Source organism: Phodopus roborovskii, unplaced genomic scaffold (assembly GCF_943737965.1).
Source record: "Phodopus roborovskii unplaced genomic scaffold, PHOROB, whole genome shotgun sequence".
NCBI classification, from domain to species: Eukaryota; Metazoa; Chordata; class Mammalia; order Rodentia; family Cricetidae; genus Phodopus; species Phodopus roborovskii.
The window spans coordinates 44,863,655-44,875,000 of NW_026126418.1; the positions used below are offsets into that span (position 1 = coordinate 44,863,655).

At 40.4% G+C, this 11,346-nt stretch overlaps 1 protein-coding gene across 17 annotated transcripts in view; it reads right to left on the reverse strand.

Annotated features, from left to right (window-relative positions):
- Positions 1-11,346, reverse strand: part of Pkp4 (plakophilin 4) — a 208,669-nt gene that overhangs the window by 88,594 nt on the left and 108,729 nt on the right. For 15 of the 17 annotated variants that reach the window (XM_051184651.1, XM_051184653.1, XM_051184648.1 and 12 more), the window contains exon 3: positions 1,021-1,133. The exons of the other annotated variants lie outside the window; for them this stretch is intronic. In XM_051184651.1, coding sequence (XP_051040608.1) covers positions 1,021-1,133 — 113 coding nt within the window. The remainder of the gene's footprint in view (positions 1-1,020; positions 1,134-11,346) is intronic. 17 annotated transcript variants of the gene reach the window in all.

The following is an 11,346-nucleotide window of genomic DNA, read 5'->3' on the forward strand; positions in this document are numbered from 1 at the left end:
CACCCAGCAAAAAGAAAAGGGGAAAAAGAAAAAAAGCTTTCCAGATATTTACAAACAAAACAACAAAAAAACCCACGACCACTTATGTTTACATTTTCAACAGTCCTATTGACTTTATTTGTATGCTTGATGTCTGAAACATTCATGTAAATGAAATCTAAGAGTTTAGAAATCACACCAACCACTAACTAGGAAAGAGAAGCTACAGGCAGCATCTTACTCAGCAAGAAGATGTCTCCAGGTAGCTACAGAGAAACTGAGGAGAGTAAGGAAGTAATTAGAGATAACTGATGTGATGTGGGGGTTGTTGTGTGCAGGTTCCATATGTCAAGTTTAAAAATGCAAATGTTAAAAATAGTATGCTTCTAGTGATATGTAACTTTTAAGAAATAGATCTACAGATAAGCAGTGATTAATACATGCAGGATATGGTAGTAATTTATACAATAGTGATCTTTTTAAAGAGTAGAAGAGGCCATTTAAATTAAAAAAAAATTGTGACCTTAAAAATATGAACATTCTGTACTTACCATATTTGAACACTTTGGATTATTTCAGTGTAATTGTTGTATATAGCACTTTCGCAGATTTTAGAAAAACTGAAAGTAAATTGAAGGCATTTCTAAAGGCCAACTCGACCATACCACTTAGAAATATTTGTTAGGTTTAAGAGTCTATGGCATGTTGCTCAAGCACCAGCCAACTCTTTACTCTAGACAGCTAGCCATTGACTGTGCTGTGTCCGTCAATGGTGTGCATACAAGACGTCATGTCTCTGAAGGCAGCAGCCCTTTCTTGCTGCATGAGCTCACTGGTGCTGTATCACACACACCAGCACAGGACTGAAGGACAATCAATACTGTCAGCAGCTTCCCACAGGCAAAACAAATACATGTTGAGTTTCAGGTTCAGAATGGAAGTTAACAGGAATAGCATTCTCCAGGATCGGCTGCTGCAGCCCCGCTACCTTACTGAGACATGTAATTTGGGTGCATAAAGATAGAGCCACTGGCCCTGTACCTGGTGCTGGCGATGCTTGGCGATTCTGCTCCAAGCCTACATCTTTCTAGCTGACTGGCAACAATCTGCCTTTCCACTTCCAGTTCTCGGGTGAGTCGTTGAAACTGAAGCTCCTGTGATTCAAGGAGATAAAAGGCATATAAGGCGACCAGGTTTGCTGCTCAGAAAGATAAGAATGCATGTTTGTCACAGGAAACACAGGAACATACCCATCACACAGAGCTACAGTGAAGTGTGTGCAGTTGGGTCCTGAAGGGTATGAACAATTACCTGTGGACATGTGGGTGTCTACATTGAGAAAACTCAAGTATTAGCTCTTGTTTGGAAATGAAAACATGTAGATACTTATGTGCCCTTTGTTTTCAGGTCTCATCAAAGTTTTAACCAGTATTTTTACAAAGTGCTACATTAAACTAAGGGTATGCAGACATCTTATCTGATGTGAACATACCAACCATCCAGAGCTCCTTCTCCTTAATGGCTAATTTTCATATCTTCCCTGCTTACTGCCAGTCAGGACCTCACTAAAATCACAAATCTCCATGATGGGAATCACAGTACCAGGTTCGATACAAGTCACTGCACCATGGAAATATATGAACCCCACAGTATCTGGCTGTATTCATTCTATAACATAACCAAAAAAAGATTGCTCTCCTCAAAATGTATTTATGTTGCCACCCCGCAGAATGAAACAAATGAAAAGACTATGCTGTACCATGGACTCTGAACTTGTACTGGGAAGTAGGAAAGATATCTAGACAAATATTCTTTATGCTACACCAGAAAAGCAATCCAACTCAGTCATTAAGTGGTTATACTTTATTTGTGCTTCTCTTTGTTAGCTTGATTGGACTTGATGACCAGGGAGCACATCAAGCTATCAAACACCGAAGATCAGACACATTGCTTACTAAAACTCTAAGTTACAGATAACATCTGCAAAAACACACCAGGGCCTTGTGCACCACAGTATCTTCTTCCCACATATCTATCCAACTGTAAGTAGTTTAATTTGACAATAACTGCTGGTTTGAAATAACAGGCACGTGAACAATAAGGGAATAGTTAGGATGATGTTAATGCTTGTTTGTCATAAAATTTACTTAAGTGTTAATTCTCTGCAATGACTACTCAACAGCATTGGCTTTGTAAATTCCATGGACTATTCTTAAAATACTTATATGTACTTTTAATTTTTGTAGCCTTTATTACAAAAACTTCAATATTTAAAAAAAAAAACACACTCTAAAATTAACCAGATCTAAAGTCTATATAGAACTCACTAAACTTCTACACAGTTGGAACAGCAACTTAGAATGGAACCTAGAGCTCATTCAAACTTTATTCACTTATTTCCATAATGTACTTATGCACTTATCCACCACTAAACTAAATCCTGACAGAATTAGAACTTGAAAAACAATGATCTTTGCCTGCTTGTATCTTGTATCTATTGCCTGCTTTCAGTCCTTCTATATTTTCATATTTAGCTTTTTATTAATGAGTACTGTAGCCACATGTACATGCATTTATATACACATACATTCTTGTCCACATTCTGAATGAGAGAGAATATACTAGTTTTTTTCTCTTCTGTGATTGTGTGACCTTGCTTAATATTATACATTCTAAGTTCACTTTCCTGAAATTTTTAAATTTCATTTTTATTTAGAGTAGAGTAGTATTCAAATACATAATATTTTCATTACTCATTCATCTATTGATGGACAACTTGATTGTCTAACTCTTTGTTATTCTGAATAAAACAGCAGTAAACAAGGGTACAAATATTTCTGTAGTGGAGTATGGAGCTCCCTGGGTAGATGCCTGGCTGGGTCACATAGTATTTCTATGTTTAGGGAGTTTTGTTTTGTTTTGGATGAAATCTCAAAATTGATTTCCACAATGACTATATTAATTTGCATTCCCACCAACACTGGATAAGGGTTCCTTTTTTTTTTTTTTCTCTCCATATCCTTTCTAAGATTTGCTGTCAGATTTGCTGATGATATCCATTTTGATGGTGGGGGAAGGGAGGGAGGATTGAGGTAGAATCTAAAATAGTTTTAACTTGTATTTCTCTGATGACTAGGGATACTGAACATGGTGGCCATTGTACTGTTTATAAACCAGTTATTTATTCAGTTTTATTTTCTTGGTATTTAATTCCTGAAATTCTTTGTAATCTCTGAATATCAGCCCCTTGTCTGTCTTCAGTATAGCAGGTGAAGGTTTCTCCCGTGCTGTGAACTTCCTCCAAAGTTAAGGGGTTTTGTGTGCATGCATGTATGGGTGTATGTGGAGGGGGACAGAAGACAGTCTCACTATCTCTTTAGGTGGCCTTGCCTGGTCTGGAACTCACAGATGTTCTTCTCCTGCCTCAGACTCTCAAGTGCTGGGATTAAATGCACATGCTGCCATAACCAGTTAAAATTAAGTATTTAAAAATATATTTAATCAATGACAGGAAAAACCTTTTGAAATCACAGAAGATACTAGACAACAGAAAAATATTCCATATTTCTAGTTAGGGAAAATTAATATGAAAATGTCTATGCTACCAAAATTATAGAATTAACACAATACCATAAAATTTTCCATGTCATATTTCAAAGGTTTAGAAAAAACATAAGAATTTACATAAAACCACAAAAGAACCACAAATAACAAAAGCAACCCCAAGAAGTAATAACAATAGAGGCGATATCACAATTTCCACACTCAAATTATACTATAGAGCTATAGTGATGAAGACAGCCTGGTACTGGCATAAAAGTAGATGGGTAGACCAATGGGATAGAACAGAAGAACTGGAGATAAAACAGCAAAGCTAGATACATGTAATTTTTTCAAAAGAGTTAAAAATACATTTCGGGGAGAAGGGGAACGGACTAACAAATGGTGCTGGCAAAACTGGCTTTCTCCCTACAGAAGAACCAAGTGAGATTCTCATCTTTTCTCACCTTGTACAACAATCAATCCAAAAGGGATCAAAGATCCAAATTTAAACCGAGACACAGAAACTTGGCAAGAACTTTTTCAACAGAACACCCACAGCTCAGGAACCAAACCCAAGTATCAACAGATGTGCCTAAGGAAAATAATAGTTTCTGTGCAGAAAAGGAAACCATCTAGAATAGTTTAGAGAAACGATGCTAACTGCTCGTTACTCTCTGACGCTGAGGTCCTTTCCCACTGAACTTGGTGTTACAGGCTCATTGGATACGGCCTTGATGAACAGCAGCTGGTTAACACAATGAACTTCGATGAGGGGAAGGCCACAGTGAAGATCAGATGGGCCCACGCCATGCTATCCTGTATCAGGCTAAGATAAGCTTAGGAATCAGCACCATGCTCACCTCGAGATGCTTTGGGGGATGTGTGTGTGTGTGATCTATTTTCTTACACATTTTACTCGGCTGTTTATTAGATACACCTCTCTCCACAATACTTAGCTATTGTATCAAGTTGGCCCAGAAAAGGATGATTCCCAGATCCCCAAGTATCTGTAACATCATGTGTACACCTGCTCTCAATGGCAAACAGGGATTGGGGGGCTGGCGTGCTTTTCCACTTAGGACCACGCAAGTTGCCACACTAGAGTAAGATCTCAAACATGAACATAGCCATGGAAAAAAAGGTTCCTTTTTATAGAAAAACATTCCATTGTGTTTGTGGCATCTTCTATATGGCTTCTGAAAGGGCCTTTCAAGGGACTATAAAGAAAACTTCTACTTGGAGTTAGACAAGACATAGTTTCTCATTACTCCTTACTCATAGCCAGAGGCAAGTAACTTTTCACTGAGTATGTGGACATGCTTGGGCCACACAGTGACTCACATGCTCACCTGCAGACTGGCTCCAGGAAGCAGGAGTCTTCTCTTCTCCCTCACCTCGCCTCCGCCGAGCAGTACAGTACTTCCTGAATCAGGTCTCAAGGTCACCTTCCTTACACAGAAACCACCCCCACATAAGCTGTGTGTCTAGGCCTGGGGGCTGCGTCAACACTAGCTGACTAAGTTTGTTGGGGGAGTTTGTAAACTGTTCTAGAAGCTCTGCTCTCCAGCTACTGTCATAAGTGTGAAAAGTCATTAAAAACACTAGCTGAACTCCTTTTCTGCTTAATTAGGAGCATTGGTCTGCACGTCACTAGGAATGCTGAGGCGCCTCGGAAATATCCACAGATGTGAAGTACTTGGAAGGCCCCTGAATCCGTGCTGGAACTGACTCCATGGTGTCAGTGTGACAGTTGGGATATTACTTTAACATCCTAATGAACAGAACAAAGTCTTTATTATATCTGTACAGTCCCCGAGTCCACACAACTGAACATTACTCACTAATTTATCAAAACCACCCCACTTATGAGTCCACAGTTCTCATTAGTAGGACATCATCTTGGTGCCAAAGGCAGAGTACCAGGAGGCTGGACAGCACTGATCAGCAACTGTTATCTAATAACTCTGGGCACTTTCAGATAAAGTATATGTTCCTTTTATCTAATGATAAATATTATTTCTACAGAACACAAGTCAAGTAGCACATGTAACTGGCACCCAAATGGACAAGCAGGTTATATGTTATTTGATAATTCTGTCCCTTTTGCCTTCTTTGACTGAGTGATGAAGAAGGTAGCCTTATATAGTCAAACAAAACACATCCAATGGAATCTAAAATAACACTCATTAAGATAATTAGGCTAAGATATTATTTGTATGTTTTATCCTCTAAACATAAAAATGTGACTGACTGATCCTTAACCAGTACTCAGAACTGGGCATTTAAATAGGAAGGGGTAGTAAGGAAATGAAAATGAGAAGAACTTGTAGTGATAGCATGTGACTATCCTCAACGTCCAGTCAATAAAGCCACAGCCTTATAAGGACAATGAAGGGACCAATATGCTCTAAAAGCTAATCAGCGTATGTATTGCAAGGCTCTTTATCTTAACATCATCACCGTTATAAACACAGTGATAAAGACCGCGGGAGCATCGGGCTTTTTATCCTAACGTTGTTGCCATCGTAAATGCATCCATAAAGACTGAGAGAGCATCAGGACAACAGAAACGATGCTGCATCTCATGAAGACTGTGGACAGGCCTGCAGTCCAAGGAGAAGGGTTCACTGCCCTAGCTCACATAGGAGTAGGAGCTACCAAGACACCAAGAACCCCTCTGTTCACAGCCACGCCCTCTGGGTTGGCCTCCTGTAGCTGCTGTCTACAGAGGCCTAGAGAGGCTGGGTCCAAGGAACTTTCCTTCTGGGCGTGGCTAAGGCTTTGTCAGTCTACACAGAGGTGGATACCCTTCCTGTCTTTCCTGCTGCTCCTTCCCTCTGTACAGGCACTTGCCTATGATAAATCTCTGCACAGAAAACACTCCACAGGCCCCACCTTGGCCGGTCTCATGTTGGTTTCTTTCTCACAGTGACATAAGTTTCTTTCACTCAGTTTCTGACTATTGTGATATACTTCAGGTACATAGGGAAAGTACAGATAATAAAGCAATCAACCTCTGTGAAAGCGAGTAACAGGTCACTTATAATGAGCCTCACTGTTACGCTACTGTCTGCATCAGGTGTCCTAAGAGGTAAAATGGTATCTTATGTTAAAGTACAATGATAGCTCTATTCTTCTCTCTTCACCCCTCTGAAGAAATCAGTACCTTGGATCTGATGTATATTGTTTCCATGAATATTTATATTATTACATCTACATATTTATATTCATGTAAATAGCATTCTGTATAGTTCCTTTGCAGATTGCTTTTAATGTAGTAAGAAACTGAGTTAGCAGTATCAGTATGGGTAGCTCTTGCTCATTAATTTTCACTAATCAATAATACCCCACTATGTGATAACACACACGAATTTATGTTCTCATCATGACGGACCCATGAGTTGTTTCTAATTGCTTATGCTATTACAAGCATTTTGTAAAACAAACATTCTTGATTAAACCTTGTGCATATGAGCCACACTTCTCCAGAGCAGATATAGAAGGGCTATTTCTACATTTAAAGGTATGTACATCATCAATCTTATTTCCTAAAGGCTGTTGGATTATCTTCCAAAGTAGCTGAACTTCTACCCCAGCTGTCATATAGGTAGTCCCAACCTGCCCACTCACTGCACTGGATTTAGTCTCTCATCCTTTTTGGGAGTCTACCTGGCTTATGCTTTAATTTATGTCTATTCAATAACCAACATTTGCTTCCTAAGTGTACTGGCCATTTAGGTTTTCATTTTCACAAATACCAAACTCTCAGGGGAAACATTTCCCCTTATTGCTACAACAGTCCCACTTGTCTTCTATGGGAAATAGGCCTCACGTCACCCTGTGGTAGAGCTGGAGTTCTGTAGGGCTCTAGCCCTGGACCAGAACTCTCCACTCTGAGCAGCACTCGTGCCAGGCAACAGACAGCAACAAGCTCAAGGCTCCAGCTGTCAGTGCATCACAGCAGGGAGGAGCAAGGCAGAACAGCAGCCAGATAGCAGAGAAAAGGGACAGAGAGGGGTCAAGGATGAGACACCACCAAGAATACCAATGACCTATTTCCTTCTGTGAGGGTCCACCCCCAGCTTCCAGAACCTCTCAATATAGCACCACCAGCAGGGGCACCAAGCCCTCCATGCAGGGAGGTCAGTTTTACTGCTCGGCAGAAGACCTGTCATTTCAGTTTCTGTGACCAATCCTTCCTTTCTAGTCTAGCTCAACAATGCAGTGCAAAGGCTTTATCCGGTCTATTTGTTCCATTCAGGAGAAAAACTAATTCACATATCGGGTCTACAGCATAGTTAAGGTTTTTCCCTTTATTTTTGTGAGCTGTAGCTATGAAGAATTCCTTAGTATTAAATCAACAGTACCTTGTTTAGGTTTTAGTTCATGCACTGGGTTTGTCACAAAGAAAATATTTTCTATTTCTGAGATTTCTAGTTTTTTTCCCCCCTCCTTTTAAATGTTTCCATCTGCTCGTAGCCTAAAATCTCTCTCCTCCTGTTCGCCTTCCTCCTCAGGTTTGTACCTTTGCCTAAACTCCCAGCTTTAAGTTATCCCTCTTCCTCCTTAAAATGATGTCCGTGTTTCTTTGAAATGGTAACACCAGGAATTCTGTGCATCTATGTACGAGGCTACCGTCCTTGCTCTGGCTTCTAGACATATCCAGCATTAGATGCCTTCACTCCCACCTCTATGGACAAGCAGAAATAGCTGTACTCAGTTGGTTCCCAGCTTCAAAGGCTGGTGCTGGTCCTGAAATCAGGGCTGACTTTACCTCCTATGGGTGTCTACTCTCTTGCCCTCATTAAATCCCCTCTGATGGCCGGAGTGCCACCCTTCCTGACCCTTTCCAACTGTGCCCTGTGGAATCTCATTGTGCTTCACAAACCTTCTTTACGAGCTGTTCATCTGTTGCCCAGAATACTCCCCACCTCTGGGTTACTAAGAATACTCAGTAAGCTTCAACTGCAATGTAGTTCTTTCCTAAAAATACTCCTTTTTCCTACAACTCTCTCTCTCTGGTACAGACTATGCACTCCTCCACACCCAACACCGAGGTGCCTTCCAGAAGGGAGGGTGTTCTCTTGGCTCCTTCCAGGCTCTACTTATTAGCATAATGTGTTCATAGTATTCCTCACCACCAGCTAAGTTACATAATCATCCAGCCAGCAGGCCTGGAAACCACACTCTGTCTTACACTCTTCTTTCCCCCACTGAAATGGCCAGGGCCATTTCACCGCCATGTGTGTGTCAAGGTTCACTGTGCTGTGAGGCAAGAACCAACCTTTCGGCCTCGTACACATCTGCTTCTCTGCTGAGTGCCTGCGCCTAGCTGCCTGCTTCATTACCAGTGGTGCTGCTGGCAGGGAAGAGTGAGTAGATGGCCCTTCTGTTCAGACAATGACGTCTCCATGCGCTGCTTTCACATTTGAAGACATTGCTGGTTCTCTTCCAGGCTTAGAAGACAGCATGGCCCCTTCTGTCCAATGCTTCCCTCTCCAGGTACCCTGGTCTCCTCAGATCTCACCCATCTCTCCGTGTGTTCATTAATATCTCTTCTCATTTAATACTGAGATTGTTCTCACCCAGAGACATAGCACCATGACCCCAGGCTTCCTCAGTCTGTTCCCTTCTCCGATGACCTATACTCGCCTTTCATTAATGACACTTTACACTGTCTCCTAGAACATCACAGTACCATCCAAGGCACTGAAGTTATCAACACCCTGGGTCCTAATTAGGCTTTTAAGAATCAAGGCACTAGGCAAGACACCCCCATTTTGATGACATATAATATGAAGACGGCCACATCTTTCCTATATTCAAAAGATGAGTGAATTAAAATCATCATCTATCACTGCAGATCTTGAGCTAGGCACAGAGAAAAGTTCTAACACTGATCTTGTGATGCTATTCACCAGTAGGCACAAGATCCATGGCTGGATTTCAAGTACTGCCCCACCAAAACCACTAAGAAATTCTGTAAAATATTATTTTCTAATCTAAGTGGCACTGAAATCAAAGCATCCATGTTTACAAACGATCCTTGAATTTCTCAGCCTCGAGATATCAGCTAGTACCACAGAGGTGATCCAGTGTCTGACTGGTCTATCACAAGTTAATGTCTAGGTGGTATTCTCCCATCAATGCATAGTAACCACAGAAATAAGCAGGGACATCAGACCTATCCCCCTTGTACTAACAAGTTCCCTCTGAATAAAGAGAGACTTGAAAAACTTTCTTAAATGAAAACCATCAGTGACCCCCAGGGTATTAACAGATCTTCCCCAGGGAGGTGGCACCTTCATGAGACCATTCATGACTTCCTATACCTGTAAGTTAAGGCTCTTCCTTATTTGCTCTTTACTCCTGAAATGTGACACTCTGTGAATACCTCTCAACCTCCTTCATCCCACACCATGACATCTGTTCAATTCACTAACTCAAGAGGGAATTGAACACTTCATTCATCATTTTATGTTATATGTAAAATTGACTGCAAAATTTCTAAAATTTATTTATTTGTAAATATTTTACATAAAGGCCTGGATAGTATCTTATAGACAATCCTTTTTTGAGGTCCTTAACGTATTTGAAACGCATCTCCTTTAAAAGACAGCAAAGACATCTGGACAAAAAGATGTATGTATAAAACTATGTTCTGCTTTCATCTGAAGTCACAGAGAAAAACAGACAGAGGTGGGGCTGGACCTTAGTTGCCCAACACTTCATCAACTCTTACCAGATTGGCTGTGAGGAATCTCACAGAGATAGGGGTTTCTGAATTTAATATTGAGTGCATATTTTCAGAGGCATTGTGCATTGTCCCTAATTTCAGAAGCACAGTTCATTATCCCCTCTTCTGTCCACTGCAATTATCTTTCTTTACCATCCAATTCCCTCATCTCTCAAGCCAGCTCTATATCCTTTGCAGATTAGTTTTGAAAACTGATTTAACAGCCTAGGGGTATTGTCAAGTGCTGAACTAGCAATGCCTTCTCATTTTCAGTTAGCGTCTTTCCTAAAAAGGTATTTGTGTGCTATATGAGAAGTGCATGTATCTGTAAAAGAATCATTAATACTACTTAAATCTCTGACTACAGAGGTTTCCCAGCATGGTTAAAATTCTTTATATTTGCAAAGTCCTGTTGTTAACTAAACACCGAGGCAGCATGACATGAGGACAATGAATACTTGGAGCCAGTGTTAGCTGACAACTGATATTTTTTTCCAGCACAGTAGTAATTTGGTAGAACTGACAGCTATAGCACACTGTTCTTTTCTTTAAAATGTAGTATCTTTGTTATTTATTTCTTTGACTTACATATTAACAAATTGTGAATAACAGTAATAACAACAGTAACTTTGACTGATTTTCTACTACATATGTATTTTAAAACTAGTAAGATACATGACTTAGCAGGTGCGGTGGCCCACATCTTTAATTCTGGCATGTGGGATGCAGAGGCAGGCTGGTCTCTATGAATTTGAGAACAGACTGGTCTACATAGTGAGTTCCAGAACAGCCAGAGTTACATGATGAGACCCTGTCTCTAAACACACACACACACACACACACACACACACACACACACACACACACACACAGAGATACATGATACCTGTCCTCTAACATAAGATGGTTATCTAGGAGTGAACTGACTGCACAGGCCAGGATAATAATGCACGAGATCATCATTTGCTGAAATGGAAAGCTATGGAGAATAAATGCCAATCTTTCATTTTCTTTATGGAGAGTATTTATTATATACACAGCCAAAATATAAAAATGGTAAGAGAAAACAGCCTAAATCTACCATTCCT